This window comes from Ursus maritimus, unplaced genomic scaffold (genome assembly GCF_017311325.1).
Source record: "Ursus maritimus isolate PB19 unplaced genomic scaffold, ASM1731132v1 scaffold_33, whole genome shotgun sequence".
Lineage (NCBI taxonomy): Eukaryota > Metazoa > Chordata > Mammalia > Carnivora > Ursidae > Ursus > Ursus maritimus.
The window spans coordinates 5072529-5095725 of record NW_024425897.1 but is presented as its reverse complement, the minus strand read 5'-3'; the positions used below and the strand labels follow the sequence as shown (position 1 = coordinate 5095725).

Here is a 23197-nt window from a genome sequence, read left to right as displayed (position 1 = left end):
CAGTTTGCAATGTGTTTTGTTTTTAATCATGAGCAAGACCGACTTTTTTTTTTTAAGTATTTATTTATATATTTGACAGAGACAGCCAGCGAGAGAGGGAACACAAGCAGGGGGAGTGGGAGAGGAAGAAGCAGGCTCCCAATGGAGGAGCCTGATGTGGGACTCGATCCCAGAACGCCGGGATCACGCTCTGAGCCGAAGGCAGATGCTTAATGACTGCGCCACCCAGGCGCCCCACAAGCACTGACTTTAAATAATCTTTCTGCATCTACTGAAATATTCATATGACTTTTTCTCCTTTACCTCGTTGTTGTGGTGAACCAACATTTTTAAGATTTTTTTAATGTTAAAAAAAAAAGATTTTATGTTAAGCCACCCTTATATTCCTAAAATAAACGTACAGACTGCTGTATTCAGTCTGCTAATCTTTACATCTATATTCATGAGGGAGATATGCCTGTAACTTTTATTCTTATTAAACTTTTCAGGTTTGGTTGTCAAAGTTCTATAACAAGCTCACAGAAAGAACTGGGGCCTATTCTTAGCACATTAATTCTTATTCTGTTTTAAAACAGTTAAGACAACATATTTTTTTCCTTTTTTTTTTTTAAGATTTACTTATTTATTTTACAAAGAAAGTGTGCGAGCGAGTGAGTCGGGGGGAGAGGTAGAGGGAGAGAGAATCCTGAAGCAGACTCCCCACTGAGTGCAGAGCCTGACCTGGGGCTCAATCCCAGGACCTTGAGATCTTGACTTCAGCAGAAATCAAGAGCCAGACATTAACCAACTGATCCACCCAGGCACCCCAAGTCAACGTATTTTCTTCGCACTGTTTTTGCTGCTTTATGAAAGTTTTGGTAAGTAGTATTTTACATAGTCACTTTTAAGCATTTTAAAATGTCTTTTATGATTTCTTCTTGACCCATTAATTACTTAGAAATCTTTAAATCTCCAAATTTATGTGACTTTTTATCTTTTTATTAATAATCTATAATTGAATTGCATTCTGGTCAAAGAACACGGCCTGTAAGACAGCAATTCTTAAATTGTTAAGATTTACTTTGCAGCCAAGTCGATGGCCCATTTTTTATAAATATTCCAAAGTCCTAGAAGAAAATGTATTCTACAATTTTTGGACATAAGGTTCTATATATTTTTCTTATTAAATTAAGCTTAATTGTGTGGTTAAATCTTCTATTTTTTTACTAATATTCTGCCTTGTTAAAAGGCCAAGAACATGGACTTGTCTATTTCTTCCTATAATTCTGTTTGGTTTTGCTTAATATATCTTGAGGCTATTTTATTCTTACACAAATTAATTTATTATACAAATCTCAGAGCTAATACTGGCATTTGCATTCAGAGTAGCTATGCCATTTGGGCAGGCAAAGGAGGTCTGGACGTTTTCTTTACTTTCTCCCCACCTACTAACTTTTTATTTTATTTTTTTTAAAGATTTAGTTTATTTATTTATTTCAGAGAGAAAACCTCAAACAGACTCCCCACTGAGCAGGGAACCAGCCCAACATGGGGCTCAATCTCACCGGCCCTGAGATCAGGATCCTGAGATCAGGATCTGAGCCGAAATCGGGAGTCAGACGCTTAACCGACTGAACCACCCAGGAGCCCCACACCGGCAAACTTTTTATAAAGTATGTTTACTGAAAATCTCATTTTGTAGCACCAATCTTATTTTGTATCTAACCTGCCATACTACCAGAATCAAAAGTCTCTGTGTTACTTTCCTTTAAAAACTGACAGTTTCACATGGATGAACCTCGAGGATATTGTTACGTGAAATAAGCCAGTCATAAAAAGACAAATATGGGATGATTCTACTTACACGACGTATCTAAAGAAATCAAACTGATAAACGGAAAGTAGAATGGTGGTTGCCAGGGGCTGGAGCGAGGGGAAACGGATGTTGTCGTTCAATGGGTACAGAGTTTTAGTCACACAAGATGAAAAGATCAGTCGTACATTAACATGCATATAGTTAACAATACTACAGTGTACGCCTAAAAATTGTTAAGAAGGTAAATTTATGTTATGTGCTTTTTTACCACAATTAAAAAAAACTGTTTCAGAGTCAGTGAAAACAAATAACAGTTTATTAAAGACTTGCTGGCACTTCCTTATAGACCAAACATAGGATTTATAGAATTTCTACCTGTAAAGCACAAAGTAAGGAAAATTTCACAATTTAGCACTAGTCTCTAGTAGTATAAGCATAATTCTCAGAGATTATTAAACTCTTTTACTCTCTTCTCAACCAACCAAGTTCTTGCCTGTCTCTTTCACAACTGTCTCACAGTTAACTGAGACAACTGAGGCATCTTTCGGTCATAGCAATTGTAAGAAGATTGTGGACTTCTTCAAATTCTTTCTATTTCAAAATATCCCTGCTTATGTTTCTCATATTCATACCTCCAAATGTAGTTTCGATATGTCAATCTTAGGACCGGGGCCAGACTGGATATGTAAGAATCATGTAAGGAGATTGTTTAAAAACACAGATTCCCAGACCTACTGATGCAAAATCTAGAAAAAACCTGGGACTCATAAAAAAGTAATTTATGTTCAGTTCCCCTTTACCTAGCTGGTTACCACGTATTCTCTTAAAAGCTATCCCTAACTCCTTAGGCACAGCTCCACCAATACACATGGTCCTATCTCATGATACATAAAACAGCACGACAGGTTTGTCGCTCCCTCATTATAATGTGAATTATCAGAGGGCAGGGTACATATATTCGTGGTATTCTCAGTGCATAGCATAGTGTGAGTCAGCTGTGCAGCTGGTTTTCAATACATGTTTTCTGAACCAAACCAACAACTGTGAAGTATTATGTATGGAAATACATTTTTAAATTTTATAATGACTATCCATAAGTAAAGGTATATCCGCATAATCCAGGGAGCTTTTTAAAAAATACACATTCCTGGGTCCATCAATATTTAATGAGAGTGGTCACCTCCATGACCTCCTCCAGTGTGTGAGAACAATACCCAAGGGGAAGTCGTGGTGAAGATATTTGGAAGAAGAGGATTTTGACTAATGTGGGTCAGAAAGAGGAAGATGTTTCAAAAAGGGAATGATATAGTCAAAGACACTGAGTTACTAGTAACTGGTCACACTGGGGGGTGTCTTGCTGCCTCAGTTGGTGGGGGATCTGATGCTTGCTTTCCAGGTTGTGAGTTCAATTAAGCCCCATACTGGGTGTAGAGATTACTTAAAAATAAAATGAAAAATAAGCAAATAAATAAATAAATAAATAAATAAATAAAAATAAAAATCTTAGAAACTGGTCACACTGGGAGAACTCTAAGTGATTCACGTTTACCAAAATCAATAATTTGTAAGCAGGGCACCTGGGTGGCTCAGTCAGTTAAGCATCTGCCTTCAGCTCAGGTCATGATTCCAGGATCCTGGGATCGAGTCCGATATCAGGCTCTTTGCTCAAGTGGGGAGCCTGCTTCTCCCTCTGCCTGCCGCTTCCTCTGTTTGTGCTTGCTCTCTCTCTCTCCGATAGATAAATAAATAAAATATTTAATAGTAATAATAATAATAATTTGTGAGAAAATGGCCAGAAAAAATCAGGAGGTATGTGAAAGGTCAGTCTCCAAAAGGTCTTGTATGATAATGCTACAAAACTAATTTCTCATAAAACTTGTGGAATGTTACTGGAGGGGAGAGTGGAAAACATGCCCATTTTACAAAGATTACCCTGGATACCGCATGGAGAATGGACTAAATGGGAACAGAATAGAGACAAGGAGACAAGTTAAGAGGCCACTGTAATAATCCAGAAGAGCAAGAGTGAGGGCCTGAACCAAGCCAGTACAAACAGTGAAGAAGAAATTTAAAACGCATTGTGGGGGCACCTGGGTGGCTCAGTTGGTTGAGAATTTGACTCTCGATTTTGGCTCAGGTCATGATCTCAGGGTTGTGAGATCGAGCCCTGCACGCGAAGCCTGCTTGGGCTTCTCTCTCTCTCTCTCCCTCTGCTCCCCCTCCCACCAGTGCACATGCATGCTCTTTCTCAAACAACTTTAATTTAAAAATAAAACACATTGTGGAAATGGAATTATAATTACTTAGTTATCAAGCAGATATGGGAGCTGCATGAGAGAGGAGTCTGAGTTTCTAGCCGCAGCATATGTGTCAATAGCAGTACCATTTATGAATATGGGGAATAAAGCAGAAACAGCAGGTCTCAGGGTTGGGACCGACGGACTGCGTGGGGAGGAATGCTAGATCTGCATCTAGACGTACCGAGTCTGAGGCAGCTACAGGACATCCACAAAGAGACAAGTGCCTTGCATAAATGGGTCTATAGCTAAGAGAGACCTAAGCTACAGATGAGATTTAGGATGACAAGCACATGGTAACCAAACACACCAAACCCACAGAAGATGAGACCATTCACAGAAGTGTGAAGAGTGAGCAGGGGGAGACAGAACCCTTAAGAAGATAGTCGACTGAGGAAGAGAAGCTCTGAAAATGCCTGACTAACCAGAGAAATAATAGCAAAATAGGAAAAAAATGGCTTTAGGGAAGGAAGGCAGAGTCAACAATGTCAAAAGTCAGAGGGATAAGAAAAGAAACCAATGGAAAGTCCCTCATTGCATTTGAAAACTAGAAAGCTTGAAAACAGTACTTCAGAATAAAAGTTTCAGTGGGGAGTTTGGGGCAGAACCATGGACTGAAAAATGCAGAGGTGATGAGGATGGAGAGACAAATAATATGGTGTCTTTTTTTTAAGACTCCGTGCAAACACGTGCACGTGCTCACGTCCGCACGGGTCACAAAGTAAGTGGAGCTGAAGTGGGATAAGGTGGTTGCGATGAGAAGAGGCTGAAGCGCATTTGCATAGTAAGGGAAAGGAGCTATTAGAAAGAGGCTGAAGACAGGAGTCAGAATGGTGATGACAGAGAATGAGGCCCTTGAGGAGGAATGACGCATCAGGATACAAACCTAGGACAGGAGGGGGAAGGCTTTTTTTCCTGGGACTTCAGGAAAACATGAGTGCAGAGAGAAAGAAGTTTCCGGGTGGCAGAACATGAAGTTGAAGAGTATTTCCGGATTTTTAAAATGTTTCTCTGCAGAACTGAAGGCAGATCACATTCTGCAAGTGGTGGGCGTGGGGGTGGGTTGAGAGCCAGTTTCCTTTGGGACAAGCCAGAGCAGAGGACCAGTGGGAGTGACAAGGGCACAGAGGAGGATATCAGGGCACCCAGGCCCAGCCAGTAACCGAGCCCACCCAAGGCACACACATGAGCCCAAAGTTACAGAAGCTGAACGACTATCTGACGCTAGGTTTCTCAGGGTAGATAGAATTAAAGAGCCACAGAGATTATCTTTGTCACATATTAGAACAGCAAGAAAGTCATTAAGTAATAAGTAGGGTGGGGGAGGAAGTAATGCACTGTAATAAATGAAAAAGTCAATAAACTAAAGATCCTGATGCAGTCAAAGGGCTGGGAAGACAGAAAGTAGCCAAGGAGCCCTCAGGGTAGCACATTTAAGATTTCGGGTTGAGAGCTGACGAGGTCCAGAACTGTAAGGCTATGGCATCACGTGGTTCCTTCTCAGAGACACAATCCCATCCAGGCACAAAGAAAGAGGTACTGAGAGAAGAGGGCAAAGAGGAAGATAGTGAATGGGTTGTGAGCATTCAAACCTGTGAGAGGAGGCTGCAGCCAGGGGCTGTGAAGTCAGGTGAGGACAGACGCAAGAGCGGTAATGTGATGTGTCTGGGTGGCACAAGCCTCAGAGCGGATCGTTTTAATTTGCAAGCTGGAGACTCAGGGCTTAGTTAGGAAACTCTGGTTACGGGGGAAGCAAGAACAAGCAGCCTCTACCTGAGAGAGACAGAAAGGTACTTTACTCAGGGGAGCGCCAGACTTCAACGAGGAGAAGATAGAGGGAGAGGGTTCGCTGAGTGACAGGCTCCCAGAAGAGCGCAGCTCCAGGGCACACCACAGATACAGCGTCCAGAAAGACAGCAGGGGGCACTGGGCCGCATCTCCTCTGAGGCATACTAGCTACCTACGCCAGGCCAACGGCCCTCTTCCTCAGAAGACATACAGAAAAAAAGAGCCCAAGCTAGTGAGGATGGAGGTGGGGTTAGTAAGGACACTGTAAACGGAGCTCTCCTTGCAGCCTTCAACCTGATATGTCCAACAGGCAGTGGGGTACATGAGTCTAACATTTAAGAGACAAATCACAAGAGTTTCACTGACTTGTACACTTGAGAAGAATTTAGGTTGCAAATGTCTTACTTTTTTTTTTTTTTAAGATTTTATTTATTTATTCGACAGAGATAGACAGCCAGCGAGAGAGGGAACACAAGCAGGGGGAGTGGGAGAGGAAGAAGCAGGCTCCTAGCGGAGGAGCCCGATGTGGGGCTCGATCCCATAACGCCGGGATCACGCCCTGAGCCGAAGGCAGACGCTTAACCGCTGTGCCACCCAGGCGCCCCGCAAATGTCTTACTTTTAAGTCTCAGTTCCAATTTTTAACAATTCCTCATTTAGGTCAATTTGATCAAACTAATGAGGGGATTCAAACATAATTTATCACATCCCAAGATTGCAATTACAACAGATTTATGTAAAAATCAAAGACAACTCAGGGCATGGCACAGGAGGAAGGGAGCGGGTTGGCTGGGGCCACAGAAGGGAGGGATCTTTAGGCGGAGCTGTTCCACTGGTCTGTGCCCAGACTGTGGTGGAGACCCCACATTCTACCATGTAACCGAGCTGAGCAGAACTGAACACAGCCACAAATGAGCGCAGGTAAGACTGTGGAGATGTGGATGGATCTCATCCATGTCAATTTCCTGGTTGCAATTATGCAAAGATGCTACCACTGGGGAAAACCAGGGGAAGGGTACGCGGGATCTCTCAGTGCTATTTCTCACAACTGCATACAGATCTACGATTATCAAAATATGAAGCTTGGTGTTTTGTGTTTTTTTTTAAATTAGAGGCAACAAAGCAAGTGTACAACTGGGACACAATGTCTTCAAAACTCATGGCCAACACTAGAGATTAGCGTTCTAGCTCAATGATACTCAACAGAAATGTGGAGAGGGTGAAGGGGCACCTAAGTATCAGAACCACTGCCCACACCCCACCCCCTGCACACACACCGACACCAGAACTGTTGCCATGGTGAGCTAGACTTCAGAGGAAGTTTGTCCTATCTTCAAGCGTGCTGCAAGTGAAGAAGAACAGAAAACCCCTCTCTGCTGGCGACTGACCCTTACAAACACTACTGACTGGTAAGGAAAACATGCTTAATAAGTAATTTATAATAAACATGAAATATTTTAAGAGATTACTTCTCATTTGATTTGTCCAAAACCAGCCAATACACTTTTCATGAAGTGTACTTGGTCAACAGAAAGAAGAATGTTCTGTTCCTTTAAGAAAAGAAAGTATGGATCTTTCCCCCGGTAATCAGATTTTCAGTGGCATATCCATACCCTCCTAGCAAGGAATACAACATATATAAGGGTATACAATCTGTGGCCTTGAGGGAGATTATTCAGCCGACACAGGAGGCCTCAGCACACGAGCACCATACCCTTGTCGACTAGAGGAAAGAACCACAAACAAGCAGGAACCGAAATGGGACAGATTCAATATTTTTTTTAACATCCCTACTAACAGTCAGCCCTAAAGAAAATACCTATGCCCACTAAAATCAAACATGGGCTAACATGCAGAATAGCAAGGCAGCCTAATTTAGTATTTGAACAAATGGTATCAATCGGAACAAAAAATCACCTCAGGATAAACACATTTTTAAAACCGTGGTATGACACCTGTTCACAGAATTGTGCATAGACATCAGAATCCAAATGTTCAACCACAAGGGAACTGTTACAGAAAAGAATGGCATGTCCAAAGCCACTACCAAAGCCACTGAAAGACTTATGAGAGGAAAATGCTTACAAGATATTGTGAGGTACGGAAAAGAACTACAATTAATATGTGAAGGATTCTAATTTTAAATTTAAAAGAATGTGTATAGGGGCGTCTGGGTGGCTCAGTCGGTTAAGCATCCGACTCTTAGTTGAGTCTTGGTTTCGGCACAGGTCATGCTCTTAGGATCAAGAGATCAAGCCCCACGTCAGGCTTGGAGCTCAATATGGAGCCTGCTTGAGATTCCCTCTCCCTACACTCCCCCTGCTCACATGCGCACTCACGCTCTCTCTCAAATAAATATTTAAAAAATAAAAATAAATAAAAGAATGTGTATATATGTTTATTCAGAAAAAATACAAAAATGATATAAATCCAAAAGTTTTTAATTTGTTTTTAAATAATGGGGTTTCTTCCTTTACATACTTCTGTATTAAAAGTTTCTTACTGTGAGTACATACTACTTTTATAATTTGGGGAAAAAAGCAAACTACACTGATAAATATTTTAAGAATTTTTAAAAGGTTATGGAATAATATTAACATATACATATACGAACACACATAAAAAACATGTATGATTACAATTAATGTTAAAGAAAGAAAATTATGCTTAAGGAAAAAAAGTCAGTAGGAAATACACCAAAATAACAATGGCTGTGTTTGAAGGATGCAATAAATATGAGCAATTTTCCTTCCTTCTACTATTCTGTGCCTTGAAGTTTTTCTTTAAAGAATGTGTATTATATTAATATGAAGAAAACCACTGTACTTATCAACCCTGATCCCAAACCTTTTTCATTGTACTCTGCCTCCTGGAACAAACCAACACACACGCACGTGCACACAAACCCACAAGTACTTACATGGGCTTACATCTCTGTATCTGTTTCGATTTCTGTTTTCTGGAAACTTGGCCACTCTATGAGGATAGTCATGGGACTCATTGCGAATTTCCTTAAAATAACAAAAATACATTTTAATATTCCTCTTAAATTGTATATAGCAAAACAGATACTTTACCAGCCAGTATAAAGTAACATTTATCAAGCCAAGTGTAACACAAAGCTCATTGTCTACGTTCTCTCATTCAATTCTTGAAACACCAATAGGAAAAACTGTCATCCTGTTTTATACGTGAGGGATGACAGGTTTGAGAGGTTCAACAATCTGCCAAAGATCATAAAGCCAGTAAGTGGCAGACCCCAGAACTGAACAAGGTCTTTCAGGCACATGCACTCTGGATGTATTTACATATTGCCATGCAATATTCAACACCTACAAGCAACATTAAACACTTTATGTAACACAGAACTAATGCAATGGGGGTATCTCAGGCTAACCACATCATACTCAGATTTCTCACTAAACTCTCGATAATATCTACCTCTATTTTGGAGTTTCCATCTTAAAACTTTCGTCTATTTCTTCATGTTCACACCATATTACTGTGCCTTTGAGTCCAGAAATATCCTCAAATTTTATTTCTAGAGCCATAAATGCTTAGCAACCACCACTAGGCCAGAAGCTCATTTTAGGACCCTTACAGTTCTCTGTGTTCCACGGTGGAAGAAATCCCGTGAGGACATGGCTGCACTAAGCACTCAGCTATTTGGTGTATCTAGCATGAACAGCTTTTTTTACCCAAACAGAACACATTATTCTGAGAATGCAGGTAAAAACAGAAACACTACAAAAAAAAGGGTACATCAACAGCAAAAATTAATTTGGTTTTTGCTCACCCTATCACATGTAAGAATAAGCATTTTAAAAGTGAAGCACCACATAATTGTATAAATTAAGCATAAATAAATTATTCAAGTTACTTCTTGACAAATGCTCCTCCTATGAGTTCCCCGCCCTCTTATATACCACCAGCCCTAGAAGAGGTAAGTTTCTAATTTTCACCCACTGGGCCTTCTAAGATGAAAACAGTAGGGAACACAGACCATCTCTCACTCGGGAGGAATGTCAGTCACACTGTGTGTGCAAAGAGCATGTGGAACACAACCTGTGTTGGCAGAGCTACTTTGGAAAATGCAATCTGCCACAAACATGCAATAGAAACACATTCATATACACACTGCAATTGTTGCTACTGACTTTTTAGTGCTTCTCTCTCATCCAGCAATCTCGCTGTGCTAATATTTTGTAGTGGCTCTGAATTTCTCGATATTACCAAACAGTGGTAATTCTCTTTCCTATATTTTGTATTTCTTATTTATTCATACTTATTTCTTTTTCTTATCTAATTCCATTGGCTAGAATTGCCTATTCAATATCAAATAGATATATTTTTTTCTCGATTTTGAAAAAACTGCTTGTAAGGTTTAACCACTAAGCATAATATTTGCTTTGGGTTTCTGATCGATAGACACCCTTCTCAAATTAAAATGGTTCTCCTCAATTTCTAGTTGGCTAAACATTTTTTATCATGAGGGGGTGTTGAATTTTATTCATTGTTTTCCCTGCATTTATGGAAGTGATCTTATAGCTGTTCTCCTTTACTCAGGTATGTGTTGAATTACAATTTACACATTTTCCTTTTAAGTTCCTCCACGTCCTTTCATGACTTGATAGCTCATTTCTTTTTAGTGCTGATTTAAAAAGTGCTGGGCACTTTTTAGTGCCCATTGTCTAGATGTACCACCATTATTTTATTTAAGATGTATGCATCTATGTTTTTAAGTTAAATTGACCTCTAATTTTCTATTTTCATATGATTTATTCAGTTTTAGTATCAAAGTTATACAGCATCATATATTAATTTGGACAGAAATATTACCTTTCAGTTTCAAATACTTTTCAATGAAAGCATACATAACAAATGTAATTAGCTGAAAAAATGAAAAAGTGTCAACTATTTCCACATATTACGTCTATTAAGTTTTTAAATGTTAAGTAATAAATTTCATATGTAAAATTAAACACATTCAGGTCTAGGCTTATATTTATTTGCATAACTTCACACTTTATAGAGCTGAAACACTACAAAGTACAAGGAATTTTATATTGTAAGTTAGTAACTGATATAAAAGAAAAATATTTATTTAAAATAATACTAAAACAGGGACACCTGGGTGGCTCAGATAGTTAAGCATCTGCCTTCAGCTCAGGTCATGATTCGGGAGTCCTGAGATCCAGCCCCACACTGGGTTCTTTGCTCAGCGGGGAGCCTGCTTCTCCTTCTACCCCTCCCCCCACTCATGCTCTCTCTCTAAAATAAAATCTTTTTAAAAAAATTTAAAAATTACAAAGAATACTAAAACAGTTTTCTGTTAATAGCTTTTCTGTATTAAGTGTAGAGAAAACAAATTGGCAAGAATAAAAAATTCTGATAACACTACGCAGATAGTAGTATTCTCATATATTACTGCAAAATGTAAACAATGTTTGAGAACGACTTAATAAGATCATAAATTTGACATGCCAATTTTATCCTCTAGGAATTTATATCATGTAGCCACACACCTGTGTGCAAAGATTTATGCACAAGGATGTCCACTGTACATGAGAGTGAAAAATTAGCAAGAATGTAAATGATCTTAGGAGTGAACTGGTGAGATAAATTATAAAGCACCAATGCAGGAGAATACATGGGAACAAGGAAAAAGGACAAGTGCTACATACAGTGATATGAAAAAATTTCAGAGAAACAACGAATGAACAATTACGCTGCACAGTGGAAAAAAATACAAAAGAATATGCACTCATGTTGGGGAGGGAACAATCCACTCAAACATAAACACGCCTAGAATACAGTGAATAATTCTAGAAGGACATGAGAAATTAGTAACTTTGGGGGGGGGAAGACTGAACATCTAGGGATAAATAAATCTAGTACAGATTTATGTAACTAAAAATTTGTTTTCATTATGAAATACTTCACACAGAAAAACACAGATAATATCACACTCGTGTTACCATAAGTGAGATTAAACACTTACTGCCACTTTTGAATATCTCCTTCAAATTTTTAATTTTTTTTTTAATTTTAAAGATTTTTATTTATTTATTTGACAGAGATAGAGACAGCCAGCGAGAGAGGGAACACAAGCAGGGGGAGTGGGAGAGGAAGAAGCAGGCTCATAGCGGAGGAGCCTCATGTGGGGCTCGATCCCATAACGCCGGGATCACGCCCTGAGCCGAAGGCAGACGCTTAACCGCTGTGCCACCCAGGCGCCCCTCAAATTTTTAATTTTTTAAAATCTATTTACTTTAGAGAGAGAGTGTGTGCATGCACAAGCGAGGCAAGGGGGAGAGGGAGAGAATCCTCAAACAGATTACACATTAACCATGGAGCCTTCATGGGGCTCAATCCCACGACCCTGAGATCATGACCTGAGCAGAAATCAAGAGTCAGATGCTCAACCGACTGAGCCACCCAGGTGCCCCCAAATCTCTTTTTTTTAGGAAAGAAAGAAAACACATCATTGCAGCATTATTTATAACAGCCAAAATGTGGGAACAACTTAAGTGTCCATTTATAGATGAAAGGATAAAGATGTAATTCACACAAACACACACACACACACACACACACACACACACACAAAACAATGGACTACTACTCAGCCACGAACAAGAATGAAACCTTGCCATCTGTTACAGCATGGGTGGACCTTGAGGTATGCCAAATGAAATAAATCACAGCAGAACGACAAATACTGCATGATTCACTCATATGTGAAATCCAAAACAACAAACAAAATAAAAACAAACTCACAGATATAGAAAACAAACTAGTGGTTACCTATGGGGAAGGGGGTTTGGAGGGTGGATGAAATGGGTGAAGAATGCCAACTGCATGGCAATGGATGGTAACTAGTCTTGTGGTGGTGATCACTTTGTCGTGTATACAGATATCAAACTATAAAGCTGTACACCTGAAACTTATATAACTAAAAAAACAAAAACAAAAACAAACCTCCACGTATCAGATATAACTAAAGGCTTTCCCCTACCTTGCCCTCCCCCCAACTGCTTTCCAAAGTAACCGGCCCTTTTAACTCCTTTTAATTGGACACTTTTTGTGCTCTTGGGATTTCAAACCATATATTCATATATTACTTTAAAATAAACTAGCTAAAATACTAATAAATACTAGTATAATATCAATCCTAATGCTACATAGTTTTAAAAATCACACTGAAAAGTTGTTGCAACCCACAGAATGGGAGATATTTAAATAGTTGCAAATCATATAGCTGACAAGGGATTGCTATCCAGATTATATAAAAAATTCCAATTAAAAACAATTTTTTAATGGGCAAAGAGGGTTCTTATATTACACTAGCCCTTCTTTAATGCTTGTGTTACACATATACACCTATTTTCCACACTTAAGTCCATCTCTCAGCTGCTGATTCCCATTTTTAGCTTACAGAAACAGTCATTTGTGTACACTATAACAAGTCATTACTGATGTTGTAAAAAAAAAAGGGGGCGGTTGAGCATCAAGTATGGGGTAGTGAAGAGATTTTAATTTCCAAAACACCATAAAACAGCCAAGTTCTCAGGATTAAGAAATACATTCATAAGAAATACGTTCTATTTTCTCAGTTAATTCAAAAACAACCCACATAGCTCTGTAAGAGTCCATGCTCTCAAATTTCTAATGTTTGCTCCTCTTTATGTTTCTTTAATTTCAGGGCATTTAGGAAGACCAGAAGCCCCGACACCTTTTTTCCTTCACCGTGCCATACTAGAGTCAACACAGAACCCCCCGATACTTTAAAAAGCAGCTCCAGAGATACATACTAGTTGCCCATCCCAATATCCATTCTTTCTTACTCAAAGTTTCTAATTTTTACTTTCTAATTTACAGTTAATCCAACTAAAATCCTGTATTTCCCAGCCTCCCATACAGGTAACGACAGTCATGAGACATAGTTCCAGCTAATGAGAACAAGCAGAAATCACTGGATTGGACTGCAGGAAAGCTTGTATCCAAAGGGCTGGCTTTGCTGATTGTCCTCACTTCTGCCTGCCCTGGGAACAAGTTTTGATGTTGGGGGTAAGGGGTGGGAATGGGGAGGAGACACCCTGTGCCAACAAGGTTAAAAAAGCACATTCTAAGGAAGGCTAAGCAGAAATAGAGGAAACCAGGTCACTGAGGACATCAGGGAGCCAAAGTAACAACTCTGGACTCCTTTCTCCAGAACTGTCACTGCAGCAGAAAAATAAGCCTCTGTTAAGTCAGCTACTGCCTGATTTTCTTCCTCACGCAGCTAAATGCAGATCTCTAGTACACACAGTATGGCCAAATCTCAACAGTAACTAGGTCCGACACCGAAAGAGTCATTTTCAAGAATACCTAGTACACAAAAATAAATAATTTTATTACGTACTTTGTATAAACAATAAAACACATGGTGTTTCTCAAAACAGGAATGGGAAGATAGGTGTTGAATTTACTAGGTCTGTATTGTATTTGGCAAAATCAGCCTCTACTGGTGTTTGATGCTAAAACATTCCCCTCCTAGAGCAAAGAAAACCCATAAACAGTAGCCCGAAAGACTACAAGAATGTCTCCTGTCAGCAGCAAAACCTGCAAACCCAAGGTTTCTCAAACTCGGCACTACTGAGATTTGGGGCTGGATGATTCTCTGTTATGGGGACTGTCTTGTGCACTGTACGATGTGTCGCAACAGTGAACACTGGCCTCTACTCATTAGACGTCACGTTGTAGCACCCCTTCTTCCAGCTGTGACAAACCTCTTCAGACACTGCCAAATTTCCATGGACAAAAAACCCCACCACAAATATACGCCACTGATATCCAGTTGAAAACCACTGTTCTGGGCTCCTGGGTGGCTCAGCTGGTTAAGCGTCTGAGATCGGCTCAGGTCATGATCCCAGAGTCCTGGGATCGACTCCTGCACCTGGCTCCCTGCTGGGGGCGGGGGAGCCTACTTCTCCCTCTGCCTCTCTCTCTGTCTCTCATGAATATAAATAAATAAAATCTTAAAAAAAAAAGAACCGAAAACCACTGTTCTAATCTGATACCAACTCTTACCTAATTAAAGCTAATTTAAATGAGATCTTGTTTTGAAGAGTAATTTAATCAAAAATTTTAAAAAATCCAATTTATTTTGTGATTTTTGCTCAAAAAAGGCTAGGACTAATTGGCTCCCTAGTTATTTCTCTTTTAGTGGCAATAATCCAGAATGTGGGTAACTCATGTAACAAAGATCGCTTTCATGGAGTTATTTATAATGTTGAAAAGCTAGAAATAACCTGAATGTCCAATGACAGGGGAAAGACTGGTTGAAAAAACAGTGGTCCATCCAACTGAATATAATGTAGCCGTTTAAAAGTCGGGCCCTCGTACCATCTCAGCAGTAGCATAAACTCAGAGAGTCTCCTGGAATGATAATACAGGACAGAAACAAAGAAATAACAAAATCAATAAGTGGAACGGAGCCACTATTTGCTATCTGGGAGAAAAATTCATTTAGCTCCTCAGCATATTTGTAATATATATATATATATGGTTGACTATTAAGATTACCCATCATCTCCTTTTCCAAAGAAGCCTAATTTCGGGAACATAAAATAATCCACTTCAACCAATGGCCTTATAACTTATATCCAGGCAGAAGATTCTAAACTTTAAATTCTGAAGATATTTACTTTCAACACACCGACTTTCTCTTATTATTTCACCTAATATTTTTATACACAGAACATTTAATCTCTTGATATTTACTTTGACATTTGGTTTGAGTGAGGAGTTAAACTGACTCTACTAACAGACTCTAATTTGCCGATGCTCAAATAAGGCTAGCCTGATATGGAGTAAGGCACTTGCTCGTTAATCATCTAAGTACTCTTCACTTCATAAACAGCCACGCCTATCCCGGACATACACCCTTAAATGCCATTCACAGCAATGAAGAGCAAACTATGGCTCTTATTTTTTTTAGCACAGTCGACACACAATGTTACATTAGTTTCAGATGTATAGCTTAGTGACTGGACAAGTATACATCACGCTATGTTCGCCATAAGCATAGCTACCATCGGTCCCTTTACATTGCTATTACGATTATCACTGACTGTATTACTCTGGCTCTTATTTTGACAGAAATTGAATGTCAAGCTTGTACAAACCATTCAGCTCAATAAAAAGTTTGTTTTCTTGGATATAAGACAGTAACAAGTCTTGAACAAAAAGGGAAAAAATGGTTTTAAAGACTATTCATTTTGACCCTGCAACCACCCCCCCTGGGTGGGACATGTGTGACATTCTTCCCAGAATCTCCCAACTATCTTAATGCCCTGCTAGAGGAGAAAACCACCTTAACTTGACAATGCAAGGCTTCCAGTATCTTGTAGGTCCTCTTTAGCATATGAAAGTTCTTTTGAAATCTCCCTTTTTCCTTACCTCCCTCAACCCCAAAGTATATAATCAGGCACCCCTCACAACCCCGGTGCAGCAGCTCTTTCTGCCCGCGGGTCCTGTCTCCGTGCTTTAATAAACCATCATTGTGCACCAAACACATATACGCACACACACACACACACACACACCAAAACCTATTCGTTTTGTAAGATTAATAAGAAATTCTGGACCAAGCAGGGTTTGATATTTTATCTCTTCATTTCTTCTAGAGAAACTATAAACCTATTAATCTAAGTAAAGTCTAAATTACAAACTCTTCGGGGAAAAAAATTCATTATAGTGCCTATGGTTACTAGAACTGAAATAGGAAGAAATTTTCTGCTACATGTCTTTATGAATGATTTAAGTTACATATTTTAAAATATTTAGTTTCAAGTGGATGCGCCCATAAAAATGTTAGTCTCCTAAATGGACTGAAAATTTCCTTTATAATTTTGTTAACTCTAACAGGCTAAGATTTCATTCATCTTGCTTTATCTGGCATACTTTTAAAAGTAAAATTTCAAAATAACTGGTAACTTATTTTTAAAAATGCATAATATTTATTTATTGTTTTCAAAGACTATTTATTTGAGAAAGAGACAGTGAACACAGAGCGGAGGTAGGGGCAGAGGGATGAGGGAGGGAGATAATCTTAAGCAGGCTCTATGCTTAGCATGGAGCCTGATGCAGGGCTTGATCTCACTCACAACCCTGAGATTATGACCTGAGATGAAATCAAGAGTCAGACGCTTAACTGACTGAGCCACCCAGATGCCCAAACCCAACACATTTCTTAAGTTTATTCTTAAGTATTTTTAAAAATTTTGTTATTTCAACTGATCTCAATATGACCACTTTTTTCCTCCTTTAATCAACGAGGATGAATTACACAGTATTACACTCCCTTGTGCTGACCATCTTTATAGTTCCAGAATAAATTTGGGAATGGTGTTCTGTATCTCTAGATAATATCTGTCGATGACACATTAGAATTTTAGGGCTATAATCATAGGTAAAATTAAATTGCCTACTTGGAAGGGGAAGAGAAGATGCTAACTCATTTATTTTTACCTTTCCTTTGTATCTGTCCTTTTAAAACTTTATTTCATTTTATTGTTTTTCTAGCTTGGATGAAATGCTTAGCCCATTAATACCCTTTTCTTTCCTCCTTGCTTTAAAGACCGGTCAAATCCTGTTAAGTTTAGAAGAGCGTCATGCCATTATTTTCTAGGTTTCTAATGGCATACTGATTTCTTCTTTTACCCAAAAATGATTCGTAACGGCTGCTGTTTTCTATATGTTATGCTTCCTTATTTCCTTTTCCCCCCGTTTTTTCTGTATTAATCAAGTTTTATTTGTTCCTCTTTCCCTCTAGTAATTTAGAAGTAAAAGTACCATTCCTATTCTACGGGGGATTAGTCTTAAATTTTGTAAAAGCATGTCTGAACTTGTATTTTTCTGCTAATGTGAAAGCATCTATCAATAAATCTCTACTGGGAGGAGAGCATGGGTGGCTCAGCTGGTTAACTGTCTGCCTTCAGCTCAGATCATGATCTCAGGGTCCTGGGTCCCTCTGTGCTCTCTCCCCCTCTGTCTCTCAAATAAATAAATAAATAAATAAAATCTTTAAAAAAAAAATCCCTACTGCAAAATCTATGGCACAATTATCATAGGTTTCACTACCCTCTTCCTACAGCCCAATCCCCCATATTTTCTTGAAATAATCTAGAACTCCGGATCCCTATTTTTTACATTCTCAATTATTTCAAAATTAATTTCTTATCATTTGCAGTAAGGTTTACAACAATAATTATTTAGCGTTAACTCTAGATTTTACTTGGCTTCACTGCCCAAACCTTGATTCTATAACTATTTCATTTCTCTCAGCGCTTGAGTGACATTTCTCCATTCTCTTCTGGCATCCGATGTCAGAGTGCGTAAGTCTGATGCAAATCTGACTGGTTCTTCTCTAAAAGTAACTTGTTTTTCTACCTTACAGGGTTTTTTCTTTTATCCTGAATACTTAGAAAATTCATCAAGACACACCTAGGTTTTTATGTTTTTTAATATATTCTTGGTGAAGACTTTGTGGTCCCCTCTAATATTGAAACTCAAGGCTTTCTTCAGCTCAGAGACACTCTTCCATTATTTCTTTGGTCACTGCTTCATCTCAGGGTCCTCTGTTCTCTCTCTCAGAGCCATGTAACACAGAGATTTGAGACATTTACGTGTTTTAAATATAATCTCATAAATTTCACCTTAAGTATCTTTTCCCTGAATTCAGAGATTTTTCTCACACTAACTTGGTATTCTGCATTATTTTGCGAGCGAGTCTTAAATTTTTTTAACAATTATGTTTTATAAGTTTAAGAACTCTTTCCTGTTCTCGGTTTATTTTCATAACCTGATCTTGTTTTGGGAATCTGAATTCCAGTTTTCCCTATTTCTTACACTATTTCACGTGCTCTAAATGACCCAACTAGTCTCACTTTCTTGAAGTGCTGAATTTTCCATATGCCTAACATTTGTTTGTTCATCCTCACAGGAAGTGCAGGCATCAACTCTTACCCAAGCTTTTGTGGATGCTCACACTATTTAATATCAAAATCCCCTAAGTTTTGGAATTGGAGGATGCTGGTCAAAAGACAAAATTTTCAGTTATAAGATAAATAAGTATACGGAGGTAATGTACAACATGATGGCTATAGCTTAACACTACTGTGTGATACAGAGAAAAGTTACTCAGATTAAATCCTAAAAGTTCTCATCACAAGGAGAAAATCGTTTTCCTTCCTGTCTTCTTCTTATTCTATTTGTATGAGAAGATGGATGTTAGCAGGACCTATGTGGTAATCATTTTATAATACATATAAATCAAACCATCATGCTGTATGCCTTAAATGTATACAGTGACATGTATCAATCATTTCTCAATAAAACTGCAAAAAAAGTCCTCTAAGTCTCAAATATATGGGTAAGACCCTTCTCTAGTGCCAAATAATAATGTAGATTTTTTTTTATCACTGCATTTTGGTCATTTCGGTGATAAATAAGAACAACAAAAAAGCCTCTATTGCATGGGACTAAGGACCTGAAAAGTTATATTCATTTCTCATGATCTATCATTACTCTTGTTGTCAATGTTTACTGCTATTTATACAACTGTATCTAACGACCTTCTCTTTTTTGGTAATCAGACCTCAGAATTTTCCTTGAGACTATCATAAGTGCCATAAGAAAAGTACGCTCACATTTAAAATAAACACAGAGGGGCGCATGCATGGCTCAGATGGTTAAGCATCTACCTTTGGCTCAAGTCATGATCTCAGGGACCTGGTATGGAGCCCCANNNNCCTGCTCAGCATAGAGCCTGATTCTCCCTCTCCTGCTCCCCCTGCTTGTGCACTCTATCAAATAAATAAATAAAATCTCAAATAAATAAATACACACACACACACAAATATAAAATAGACACGGAAGTGGATTTACTTTCACCTGGGAAAGTTAAGAGCATTGTGCACGAATAGACTTAAAAGGTGACCAGGAGGGGTGCCCAGCTGGCTCAGTTGGTGGAGCTTGCGACTCTTGATCTCAGGATTTAAAGTTTCAGCCCCACACTGGGTATAGAGGTTACTTAAAAGAAAATCTTAGGGGCGCCTGGGTGGCATAGCGGTTAAGCATCTGCCTTCGGCTCAGGGTGTGATCCCGGCGTTATGGGATCGAGCCCCACATCAGGCTCCTCTGCTATGAGCCTGCTTCTTCCTCTCCCACTCCCCCTGCTTGTGTTCCCTCTCTCGCTAGCTGTCTCTATCTCTGTCGAATAAATAAATAAAATCTTAAAAAAAAAAAAATCTTAAAAAAAAAAAAAAAGAACGACCAGGAGTATGCCCCCAAAAACAAATAGAGAATGACAGGTCTAAGCAGACAAAACAGCTTGTGCAAAGTCATTAAGATGTGAAAGTACATGAAAATAAACAAATAAAAAAAAATAAACAAATGAAAGAATGAATAACTGATGTCTTGCAAGAAGTATAAGCAGCACAAAACCCGTGGTGCACAAGAGAGGAAAATGCAAGAAATGAGGATGAAGAAGCATAGAGATGAAATTATACAGGCATTTATTCATGTTTCATTCGCCCAATACATGTATCGGAACTCTGCAAATTATATAGATGGTACTCTAAATGGCGGGAAGAGGGAGGAAAGACGGATGGGATACTCAGCAAACAGTATAATAAAAGCAGACAGTTATTTAGGGGAAAAAAACTGGTCAGGAACACGACAAGGATTCCTAATTTCACCACTTCTTTTTTTTCCCCCCCCAAGATTTTATTTATTTATTTTAAAGAGTTTATTTTTAAGTAATCTCCACACCCAACCTGGGGCTCAAACTCACAACCGCAAGAACAAAAATCTCCCGCTCTACCAAATGAGCCAGCCAGGCACCCCACACTTTTACTTCTACTCAACACAGTACTGAAATTCTAGCCAGAGCAACTGGGCTATAATAAATAAACAGGCATTCAAACTGGAAAGGAAGTTGTTAACCTATCTTTATTCACAAATGACATGACCTTATAGGTAGAAAATCCTAAAGAATCCACCCCCACAAAAAAAAACCTGTTAGAGCTAATAAACAAATTCAGCAAAGCTGCAAACACAAAAATCAGTATTTCTATACACTCGCAATGAACCCAAAGAAGGAAATTAAGAAAACAACCCCATTTACAAGAGAATCATAAAGAATACTTCAGAATAAACTTAACCAAAAAGGTGAAAGATCTGTACACTGAAAACTACAAAACACAGATGAAATTAAAGACAACCTAAATAAATACAAAGAAATCCTGTATTCATGAATTGGAGATTTAAATACTAAGAATACAAAACTACCTAAAGTGATACACTGATTCAATGTAACCTCTACCAAAATTCCAGCGACAATTTTTGCGGAAATGGAAAACCTCATCGCAATATTTATATGGAATTTCACAGGACCCTGAATAGCCGAAACAATCTTGAAAAAGAATAAAAAAGTTGGAGGACTCACACTTACAATTACAAAACTTACTGTAAAGCTATAGTAATTGTATCAGTGTGGTATGGCATAGAAACAGTCACAGAGATCAATGGAATAGGATACAATGTTCAGAAATAAACTCAGATCTATGGTCATTTGATTTTCAACAAAAAAGCAAATTCATTCAACGTGCAAAGTCTTTCAACAAATGGTGCTGGGAAAACTGGATACCCACATTCAAAAAAATAAAGATGACTTTTACCAGACAAAAATTAACTAAAATTGATCAAAGACCAAATTTAAGAGCTAAAGCTATAAAATTTTTAGAAGAAAGCACAGGGACTGAAAATCATCATGATCTTGGATTTGGTAATGGATTCTTAAATTATGACACCAAAAACACAGGTGACAAAAAATACACTAGACTTCATCAAAATTAAAAACTTTTGTTCATCAAATGACACTATACAGTGAAAAGGAAACACAGAGATTGGGAAATAATATTTGCATATCATATACCTGACAAGGGATTAATAACCACAATATACAAAGAATTCCTACAGTTCAACAACAAAAGGACAAACAATGTAAAAATATGCAGACACACATTAGAATGGCCAAAATCTGGAACACTGCTAACACCAAATGCTGACAAGGATATAAAGCACAGTAACTCTCATTCATTGTTGCTGAGAATACAAAATGGTACAGCCACTTTGGAAAACAGTTTAGTGGCTCCTTACAAAACTACATATACTCTTACCATATGATCCAGTTATTGCACTCCTTGCAATTTACCCAAAGAAGTTGAAAACTTATGTCCACACAAAAACCGGATACATAGCAGCTTTACACACAACCGCCAAAACTAGGAAGCAACCAAGATGTCCTTCAGTAGATGAATGGATAAACAATGTTACATCCAGACAATGGAATATTATTCAGTGTTCAAAAGAAATGAACTATCAAGCCATGAAGACATGCAGGAACCTTAAATGCATATTACTAAGTGAAAGAAGCCAATCTGAAAAGGCTACTTACTATATGATTCCAACTATATGACATTTTGGAAAAGGTGAAACTATGTAGACAGTAAAAAGAACAATATGGTTGCTGGGGTTAGGGAAGGGGGCAGGGATGAATAGGGAGAACACTGAATTTTTATATATGATGCCATAATGATGGTTACGTGTACATTTGTCCAAACTCTCAGAATGTACACCACCAAAAAGGAACCCCAAGGTAAATTATGGACTTTGCGTATTTACAATATACCAACGTAGGTTCATCAATTATAACAAACATACCATCCTAGTGGGGGATTTTGATAATGTGGAAGGCTATACATGTGTGAGGGCAGGAGGTATATGAGAAATTTCTGCATCTCCTCCTCAATTTTGCCGTGAACCTAAAACTACTTTTAAAAAATGAAGTCCTGGGCACCTGGGTGGCTCAGTCGGTTAAGCGTCTGCCTTTGGCTCAGGTCATGATCTCAGGGTCCTAGGATCAAGTGCCACACTGGGCTCTCTGCTCAGCAGGGAGTCTGCTTCTCCCTCTCCCTCTCCCTCTGTGCTCGCCCTCTTTCTCAAATAAATAAAATCTTAAAAAAAAAATTAAAAAAAAGTCGTTTTAGGAAAAATAGGGGAAGGACTTGAATAGACATTCCTCCTAAGATACCCAATTAGTCAATAAATGCAGGAAAAAGATACTCGACATCCTTAGTCATTACAGAAATGCAAATCTAAACCACTTCATACCTACTAGCATGACTATAACTATAGAAATGGAAAACAACAAGTGCTTGTGAGGATATGAAGAAATTAGAATCCTCAAACACTGCTAGTGGGACATAAAA

The 23197-nt window shown here is 38.5% G+C and overlaps 1 protein-coding gene and 1 long non-coding RNA gene across 8 annotated transcripts in view; one reads left to right on the top strand and one right to left on the bottom strand.

Annotated features, from left to right (window-relative positions):
• PTPN2 (protein tyrosine phosphatase non-receptor type 2) overlaps positions 1-23197 on the bottom strand; it is an 83492-nt gene that overhangs the window by 49629 nt on the left and 10666 nt on the right. For 4 of the 6 annotated variants that reach the window (XR_005831654.1, XM_040619615.1, XM_040619617.1 and 1 more), the window contains exons 2-3: positions 15173-15299; positions 8800-8890 (exon numbers count right to left, since the gene is read on the bottom strand). Coding sequence is in view for 4 of the 6 variants with exons in the window: in XM_040619615.1 (XP_040475549.1) it covers positions 8800-8890; positions 15173-15299 (218 nt within the window). In the remaining 2 variants the exon portion in view is untranslated. The remainder of the gene's footprint in view (positions 1-8799; positions 8891-15172; positions 15300-23197) is intronic. The other 2 variants (XR_005831655.1, XM_040619618.1) reach the window with 1 other exon arrangement.
• On the top strand, positions 689-14788 carry LOC121099931. Of its 2 annotated transcripts, XR_005831659.1 has the most exons (4): positions 689-857; positions 1480-1652; positions 6992-7288; positions 13585-14788. It is a non-coding gene; the product is annotated as an uncharacterized LOC121099931 (long non-coding RNA). The 2 variants fall into 2 exon arrangements; XR_005831660.1 differs by lacking the exons at positions 6992-7288; positions 13585-14788 and having other exon boundaries at positions 1480-1673.